The 9546-nt window shown below is 46.9% G+C and overlaps 1 protein-coding gene across 3 annotated transcripts in view; it reads right to left on the bottom strand.

Annotated features, from left to right (window-relative positions):
• Positions 1-9488, bottom strand: part of Fastkd3 (FAST kinase domains 3) — an 11103-nt gene extending 1615 nt beyond the window's left edge. Inside the window, exons 1-6 of one of the 3 annotated variants that reach the window (XR_002379495.1) lie at positions 9338-9488; positions 6668-8131; positions 6398-6483; positions 3773-3947; positions 2215-2381; positions 1385-1499 (exon numbers count right to left, since the gene is read on the bottom strand). Coding sequence is in view for 2 of the 3 variants with exons in the window: in XM_021180311.1 (XP_021035970.1) it covers positions 1385-1499; positions 2215-2284; positions 3773-3947; positions 6398-6483; positions 6668-8108 (1887 nt within the window). In the remaining variant the exon portion in view is untranslated. The other 2 variants (XM_021180311.1, XM_021180312.2) reach the window with 2 other exon arrangements.
• Between the last annotated feature and the right edge of the window lie 58 nt (positions 9489-9546).

Here is a 9546-nt window from a genome sequence, read left to right as displayed (position 1 = left end):
GGGAAAGGGAGAGAGAGAAGAAAGGATAGAGAATAAGAGGGAGAGAGGAGAGAAGACAAAGAGAGCAAGAGGAGTGAGAGAGTGAGGAGGGGCCAAACAGCCCCTCTTAAAGTATGCTGCTATCTTTTCTGTTGCTAGGTAACTGGGGAGGAGTTTAGCCTGAAGGTCAGAAGCTGTGGGGGTTGAGGGGGCGGTAACTTCGACAGAAGCCAGGGTTCCAGGAGACATGAGAGAACTCCTTCCTTCCCAAGTAGGTGAATTATCACCACTGGGTCCCGGGGTTCAGACCTCAGCTCGACTGGAGACCAGATTGTCTGTGTATAGTCCAATGCCCCACAGAGAGGGATGGGGCAGAGGAAGAGAGCAGACAGGGATGGGGAAAGAGGGAGTTAGGAGGGGTGGGGAGGGACCAGAGCTGGGAGCATGCGCTAGGTGACTGAGCATGTGTAGGAAGGGTCCACGAACACATTTTAACTGTGTGCAGACTGGGTGATGCATGGTCCTGAGCAGGCCATGTACCTATGGGGTTTATGTGTGCAGACTGGATAATGCAAGGCCCCAGGTACTAAGACACGGAAGTCTCTGGTTTAGGCTGCGAGTGATAAAGAAGCAATGGCTTCTGAGCATACTCTATACGGCTAGCTTTTAGAAAATGAATGTGGTAATGAGCAGGACACCATAAGCCACCAGAAAGGTAGAGAGGAGTTAGTAAGTACTAAACAGAACTGGAACATGTATCCATGGTTACTACAACCCCACAGCAGACCTTACAAAGTCCCTATTGAAAACATAATGTTAGAAAGACCAAGGGCAGATGAAGACCCTCGAGCCACCTTGCTAAATCTACCAATAAATCAGACAGAAACTGAAGCAAAAGCTTTTCCAGTAACAGTAATTCTGAAGGCAGAGTTAAGCATGCTGAAAAATGGTGTGTACCACTTTAGGAAACACCAAACTTTGAAAATTTTAACTAGAAAATGTGAGTTAAGTAATTTAAACTGAACCAACAAACTCCTAAGATATAAACTAGATTGAACATTCCTGGTCTGCTGCAGTAGAGGCTGGGCCTGTAAAATCCATGAGCAGACAATGTCAGGGAGGGCTTGGGAGCTAACCCCACCCTTGCTTAGATTATAGATGCAATCAACACCCAGCTTGGGCCTTTTCTTGTACATGGAGTCAACAGAACAGAACTTAAGCTAGCAATGCACTAGGGGCATTTCTACAAGACCTCAGACAGACAACAGGAAGGCCGTCTGTCGTCTCTTCTGCTTTGCATGGCTGCAGTTCATTCCAGTAAAGTCTTCAGAGTTGGACTGTGTGTATTGGTAATGGACACTACATTTTGAAGGAGAAACAAAAGCAGAGACAAGTGGTACTATACCTGAACAACCTGGTAACCAAGTAACCGCAGGTGTCTCTGCTTAGTGGCCTCTTTTCCAAGTAAGTGTTTACTGTCCAAGCAAAATCGCTGTGGCCCATCAATACACAGCGCCACCCTGAGAAAGCAAAGGTAACTGTCACTTATGGAAGGATTTAAAGTACACCTTACTAGCTCTATGCATCACCGTTATTTGCAAAGGAATCATGAATAGATTGCTCTTTAGTTTGTTGAAAAGACATTTACATGTATTATTGCTTACTAAACAAAAGGATTTTTCCCAAACTGATAGGTTCAGCATTTATTTTCACTTGTTTTCCCTTTTACTGAAAATAGATTCCTTTCTCTTAACAGTCCCCCTGTTTCCCCCTCCCCCAGTCCTTCCAGGTCCTCTTCACCTCTCCTCTCTTCCAGATCCACTCCCTTTCTGTCTCATTAGAAAAGAATATGCTTCTAAGAGATAACAAACAAACTTGACAAAATATGATGAAGCCTATCAAAGTCGGACACAGTAACCCAGCAGGAGAAAAAGAGTCCCAAGAGCAGGCAAGAGTCAGAGACTCACTTGTTTTTGCAGCTGGGAATCCCACAAAAATACTAAGCTAAAAGCTGTAACATGCATGCAGGGATCTGGTGCAGAGCTAAAAGCTGTAATATATACGTAGGGGGCCTGATGCAGAGCTAGGAGCCCTAACATATATGCAGAGACCTGGTACAGACCCACGCAGGCTCTGTGCTGCTGCTCCAGTCTCCATGAAGCCCAGTATCTTAAGTTCCAGAATCATCAGTTTGCCAGCTTAAGTCTTTAACTTTCAACCCACAACTTTCCTTACCTTTTGTGGATATCCTCATCCACTGTACACGGCAATACAAATCCATCTTCATCTAATTTAACTTCAACATCTGGCAAAAGAAAGGAAAAATCCCTCAACAACACTATCTTCCTGTGTTCCCGGTGCTGATTCATTTCTTCCACATTGCCTTTATCAGAGGGCTGAGGCTGCAAAGTAATGGCCACAACCAACAGTGAGAATGGTTATTTAACCGGCCCTACAGACCGTCTTTGGACTAAAAAGTCTCAATTACTCTGAAACAGTGGTGTTTCAAGCAATCTACAGAATGCTAAGAACATGTACTCTCTCTGCTTCCTTGTGCAAAAAGGGGCCTGAGTCCTTCAATACAGAGTAAAGAAAACCCTCAAATCTAAGCTGACATCAAGGCAGTTGCAGACCTCACCCCTGCTTACAGGTCTGCTCGATTCCCATGTGTCTTAGTCAGGGTTTCTATTGTTGTGACAAAACACCATAACCAAAAAAGCAAGTTGGGGAGGAAAGGAGAGGGTTTACTCAGCTTACACTTCCACATTACTGTTCATCACCAAAGGACACTGGGACAGGAATTTAGAAATGGCAGGAACTTGGAGGCAGGGGCTGATGCAGAAGGCATGGAGAGGTACTACTTAGTGGCTTGATTCCCATGGCTTGCTCAGTCTCTTCTTACAGAACCCAGGCAGGGCTATCAGCACACCACCCACAATGGGCTGGGCCCTCCTCAACTGATCACTTAAGAAAGTGCCTTACAGCTGGATCCCATGGAGATATTTCCTCAACTGAGGTTCTTCCTCTCTGATAACTCTAGCTTATGTCATGCTAACACACAAAATCAACCAATATAGCCTATAAAGAGAGCACTCCACATCTCACATGCCTCACTAGCATGCCACAACCACTTCCTTCCCTCAGACACTACCATCCACTTTGTAAAAAGAGCCCCATCAAAGAGAGAAGTAAGATGTGTCCTAAACTTATCTTTTGTGATTACTCTCTTTAATGCAGCAACCTGAGAGAACAGTTAGGGCAGAGGGACTAATGGGAAGAAATGGCCTCCTTCACTAGTGCTGTACGACAGGACCCCGCAGCAGATGAGGATCTGTTCTGGGGATGTCTAATTCAATCATCTAATGAGCCTCGTGTGTCTACTGAGGTGTGGCTAAATCACTATTGTGATGAGGAACTGAATTAACAACTCTTCAAACGTGTACTTAGGTAATTCTGGATGCTGATGGTGCCACAGAGAACACAGGCCTGGATTACACAGCGGCCAGGATGTCACTGAGCACTTAGGATTCTACTTACTCCATCAGCCTTGAGGTCACTGTTCAAGCAGAAAAAGGTTAAGGTGGTCTGCCCAGGACATCTTGCTACCCTGTGGCTAATGTGTGAAACTCAACCTCGGAGTCCTAGCTCTACTGCAATGCTGCTGACCTCTCCTGCTTGCCTTCAGGTGAGGGAAGGTTCTGTTCTGCATCTCACAGATGTCTGGCTACTAAGTCCACATAGAGTTCAACATGGACAGAATGCTTCTGACACAACAAGCCCCTTAGCTACTTACCTATGGTGTAGTAATAGGGCGTCAACACCTTTGAAGCAAAATACAGTCTTGATCCTAAAAGATCAATAAGTCCAATCACCACAGACTTATACAGATGGAGATCCATGGGCGTCTCTAGGGAGCAGCATGGAGTGAGGAATGACTTCACTTGATATTTAGGAAGAAGTTTGGGGCCCTAGAATTCATACATGCAAGCATAAAAAAGAAAAAGATATAAGGCCACAGAGTAAGTTGAAGGCTACTAGAACAAAAGACTGACCCAACATTACTTTATATACATGGAATGTTTCTAAGACATGGGCACATCATTTTCTCAAAATGACAATACACAACATGGCTGCTAAAGCTCACATTTTTTAAAATGAGTAAAACACACACGGGAACACTCAGGTTAAGGAGTCTTTGTAATCCTCCAAGGTCATAATCACTCTCAACTACAGTTTCTGTTTGGTTCTCAAACAAGGACTGTCCTGGCCTCGACAGACCTGCCTGCCTCTCTCTCCTGAGTGCTGAGACTACAGATGTGCGTGGCCACCAGCACTTGGCTCTCCAATGAAGCTTTCAGCAGTAGTGCCCGAGCTTGCTTTTCTTTGGCTGTGATAAACACCGTGTCCAAAAGCATGGAGAGGAAAGGGCTTATCTAAGTTTATTTACACTTCTAGGTCCCAGCCCATTATTAAGAGAAGTCAGGGTAGAAAGCTCAAGCAAGAACTCAAACAAGCACCAAGAAATGCTTCCAGCTGGCTCCTGTTCAGCCAGCTCTTACGCAGCCCTGCCTAGAAATGGAGCTACCTACAGTAAGCCACCCCTCCCAAATCAATCAAGACAATGTAGCACAGATACGGCCAATCATATTGAGGCAATTCTTCAGCTGTGGTTACCTCTTCCCGGTTGTATCAAACTGATAAAAACTAACCATGGTAATCGGAGAATGTGGTAAAAGTGACATTTCAATTTCTAAAGAAAAGGTAGTGGGATAAAACAAAGCTGGCCAGTCATCTGGAAAACAAGATAATCTTTACCACCCACGGCAGACTACAAGTCCCAGCTGGTAAAGATGACTAGTTAACCCATGCATCCTGTGCAACCTCTTCAATGTAAACACCACACAAACACGCACACAGGAGACTGTGAGATAAGCATGTTGACACACATTGTGCAGTGGCCAAATATGCAGATTCCAACACAAACAAATAACAAAAATTTTAAAATTAAAGTACACAAACAAATCCCTAAGTTGTAAGTATGTTAAGATAGGAAATGTCATTTTAAAAGCTGAGTCAAATGTGTGGCAAAACAGAAATGAGATGTTACTGAGCTAGGAAACTCAGAAGCTACAGAGATCTGTCTGTAAGTTTTTAAAGCTTCTGTATAGCAAAATCACCAATATTGCTTTAAAAAAATAATAAAAATTAAAGAAAACATGTGTAACAGTTCTGTTAACCCTTGTCTCATACTGAATTAAAGATGTAGAAAGACAATTTGCAGGAAATCTAAATTAACGATAAACATCTGAAAGCGTGATCAAGGCCATTACTGCTCATTCAAATACAATTTGAACACGTGGCAGGGCAGACCCTCTCAGGAGAGAAAATGACAAAGTTTCAAAGGACCGAGCACACTACAGCTGAGGCGTGGAAGTCATGGCTGTCCCCTTCACCTACTGCTGGGCACAGACGAGGTGTATCCCTGCTAGGAGGAAACGTCTGCCAGCATCCACAATTCACTCAGGAACCCCCGCCCCACCTCAACCCACCCATTTAAGAATCTAGTCCACGGGTTTTTAAAGAGACTCTCGGATAGTGAGTGGAAAGTCAGAACAATGCCACGGAATTCACAGCCATGGCCTAGGCTCCCTATCTGGCACGCCTCGGGGAAGGCCACTGCTAGCTGGACAGAAACAAATTGCATCTCCTTTGTCAGCCCCGCCTGCGGCTTCAAATGGGAAAGCAGCACACAGGGCGTGCACATGTTTTCCCTAAATCTGGGCGGAGAAACTGCTGTTTACACTAGTCTTTCAAGGGTGTAGGGGTAGGCAGACATCAGAGCAGCCCAGGCAGCTGTAAAGACTAGTCCTGTTTCTTATTCATGGATGTTACTCTTCAATCAGACACTGAATGAGCACTGAGGGGCAGGGGTGTGAGCCGGCCCTGGGGATGCCATTTCTAACTCTACAGGAGCTTTGTGAGTTAGGAGAACAGGCCGCGTGGAAAAGGCAAGCGCCAGCTGAACTAGGGCAACCTGCTGGGTGTGGCTAAGGAGACACTCAGCAGTAACTCTGGGCATGGCTAAGGAGACACTCAGCAGTCACTCTGCCTCTGTCCAGTCTAGAGTAACACAGCAGTGACGTGAATGCGAGAGCCTGCTGGGAAATCTGTCATAGTGAATCTCTCGTGTCTGATGAGGTCTAAGAAACTACACGGCCAGAAACCCATCTTCTAGGACAAGAATGAGGAAAGGGAACAGGGGTGGGGGTAAATAGGACAAAAGATGTCTGGGACCAATCCAGCCTATGAGAAAGCTCTGCTGTTTGGGACCAACATCAAAGGAAATTGAAGATGTTTAGTGCACAAAAGATGAGCATCCTGGGGACATAAGCCACGCCACTTGTGTTTCTGTTCTCACCTTATAGTACGGACACTCTAGGACGGAGGTTAGGAAAAGTTGGGTCAGCTGTGCCAGGCTCAATCTGTCCAAATATGACTCTTTACCTGGGGAAAAAAAAAAAAAAAACAACTGTTGGCTTGGAATGTTGGCATGTAAATGAGGGATTATAATTATAAAACCACCCAGCTACTTCCGGAGCAAGCAGTCTGAAACGACACTGGAGCTCTCAGTGTAAACAGTGCCTGACCACATCCCAAGTTATTACAGTTCACTCTGTAACCGCCTCACCTTGCAGCCGCTGAAGGAAAAAGGGGCTGAATAGTTTTGACATGAAGTTGATGGGATGTCGCTCAATCAGCGTGCATGAATGAAGGAGCCTCAGTAGCATCTTTGGTGGGAAGTGATGTAAACGGGCATAGAGCACATTTTCTACCTTCCTAAACAGGGCAGGGGCGTTTGGTGGCACATAATTGAGCTTTCCAAATGGCTCAATTAGCTCGGCAATCTGACTAGGTGAAAGTCTGTCCCACTGGCAAACAACGATCTCTGAGACTACGTCGAAGATGGGCTTGGAGAGAATCCGCTTCCTGCTGCAGTACCCCATCACAGAGCTGGCCACAGCGGGGTCCAGGGAGAAGCACAGGGCGGCCACGTGTTGCTCTAAGGCCTCTGTGAAGAACCTGTCACTGTGTCCGAAATAGACAAACGCCTCCAAGACCTTTCTGAGCTCTTCGTTTGTAAAACGGGGGATGTATCTCACAACGTACTTGCCCAGCTTTATAAGCAGTGGGAGTGCGTGAGTCTGGTCCAGGACCACTAAGGCGGTGAGGACATGGCTAATGGATTTAGGGCTCAGGTAGGGAACTACTGAAATGGAGAAGTTGTTTAATGTGTTTAAGAACGTCTGGTGCTTGTCTACTTCTTCAGGACACGCCTGCAGAATCCTATAAACGGACGCGATCTCCTCTGGAGCAAACGTTTCCACACTTTTACTTTGAAGTTGACGTACAACCAGCTTCAGGGTCTCACAACTTGAACCTTGAAGCATGGCCAGACTTTCCCCAAGGACACAAAGATGGTGGACTTCCAGGTTGCCTCTTTGGAGACGACGTTGGCATTCTGCCACCAGGCTCAGCATCAGGCTACTTTGAGGATCTGCAGGCAACAACGTATGCAGAAATTGCAAAGCTGTCACCAAACCAGCATTGGTCAGGTGTGAGGGGTCTCGCTCACACCGGAGGCACAGAGCCTGGAAGGCGCAGTTCTCCAGCACTCCTTCTGGCAGCCTCTGCTGGCCATCTCTCCTCCCTATCTCACAGATCCTGAGTAGAGCTGCCATTGCCAGAGGGACAGGCAGGGTGTCCAGGGCACTTATGAAACTCAGCACTTCCTCAAAGGAAGTGAAGTAGCTTAGTCTCCTGAAAAGCATCTCTTCATCCTCGTTTTGAAGACTCTGTCCCGGCTGGTTCCATTCCTGCCCCTGAGGGGACCATGGCTCACCCACGGGATGAAGGTCATTACCCTTTTCTGAGTGGAAGTTTTTACAGTACGCGTGATGGAATCTGACCCTGAACAGCTCAGGTTGTAGGGAGCAGAAGCACACACTGAGGCGATCTGTGACTGCCTTTTGGGCATGACTGGCAGGGTGAATTTTCAGAGCAACCACAGCTCCAGGTATCCAAAGAATGGACTTATGACAAAAGGCCCTCCGCAGGGTGATGAACGCCATGCCATAGAATTCACAACATGTGACTTAGCATAAGAAAAACAAAAACAAAAACCATGGTCAAATGCTGAGAGACAACATCAACGCTACGAAATTAAGAATGAGTATCCCATGACAAAGATTAAAAAAAAAAGAACCTTGCAAAAATATTTTAAAAACCAAGGTTTACTTTTCCCACCGAGCCAGGAAACAAGAAAAAGCCTAGGAAGGGGTCCCCACTCTCCTGGTCCTGACCGCCACACCCAATTGGCTGACACCCAACAGTTGCACCATAATTAGCCAAGCCACCTGTAGAAGACATGCACACCCCTTTCTAGGTAGTGTCACTAGAGTTGGTTTTTTTTTTAAATGAACTATGCCTTAAATCTAAACTCCTTGAGTCCTACGTGTATGTAAGGATCTCAGATTAATGTTTTACCACAACGTACTTCCTCTTCAAAGGCCATGTTCTATGGACAAATTGAAGGGAGTGCACCAAGGTATGCCTCCTTTAATATGTTTAAAGTTGGCTGCTGATTAAATAGCCCCCCAAGCCCCCTAATCATATACATCAGTTACTACTCAGGCTTTCAGGCTCACGCGTCTCTTCATTTTTCAAAAAAGGCTATTTTTTGATTAATCAGAACTCACTGACCTTGCTGCGCTCTGGCTCGTTCTGAAATTTCTTTTCAGTGGCCCGTGAACACCTTAGTGTTGTCGGGTGGACTGAAGCATCATAGGGCTGACTTCCTGTGGCTTCACTGTGTCTGGACGAGATGCTGGCTCCTAACCCTTAACTGCGATCGCTGCCCAGCCCTTACTTTAAGTCCTGCCTATGGGCTAGGTTACGGTAATTCAGTTCATCTGGTTGACGCTTTTCCCGCTAAGGACCCTGCAGCCCAAGTAAACTACCTGTGTCCAGTGAAGCTGGGCGCGAAGAGGAAGAGCTGGAATTCAAATTCTACCTCCAAATCTCGACACTCACGTGATGGGGAAAGGGAAAGTCAATGTTGATAATTGCGGGAGAGGAGGAGCAGCCGACAAGATTCAAACTCCCGGTATGAGCCGAGCAAAGCATGGCAATTCGCGCTGAGAAGCTGGGCTGGGGCTCACGCACTGATTAAAACAACCACAGAAAAGCAAGCGGAGCAGGGCAACGGCGGAGGCAGGCGCCGCGCGACCGGACCGGAGACCACGGAGCACGCTGGAACGCGACTGGGGAAGCCCGGTGGTCCTAACCCCGCGACACTTACCGAGCGGCTCCAAGCCGCACCCGGGACAGGACAGACACGGAGCTTCCGAGCCCCGGGAGCGTCCGTACGCGGCCGTACGTACGGTCCGTATGTAAGGCCTGGAGGACACTCCGGCGCGTGCGCCGCACTAAGGCCCCACCCACCCACATCCGGCGCTCAGCGATTGGCCCAAGTCCGCCCGCTTGTCTATTGGCGGTCGTGCGGAGCAT

Source organism: Mus caroli, chromosome 13 (genome assembly GCF_900094665.2).
Source record: "Mus caroli chromosome 13, CAROLI_EIJ_v1.1, whole genome shotgun sequence".
Lineage (NCBI taxonomy): Eukaryota > Metazoa > Chordata > Mammalia > Rodentia > Muridae > Mus > Mus caroli.
Note: the sequence above shows the minus strand (reverse complement) of the source record. Positions and strands in the feature narration are given on the sequence as shown.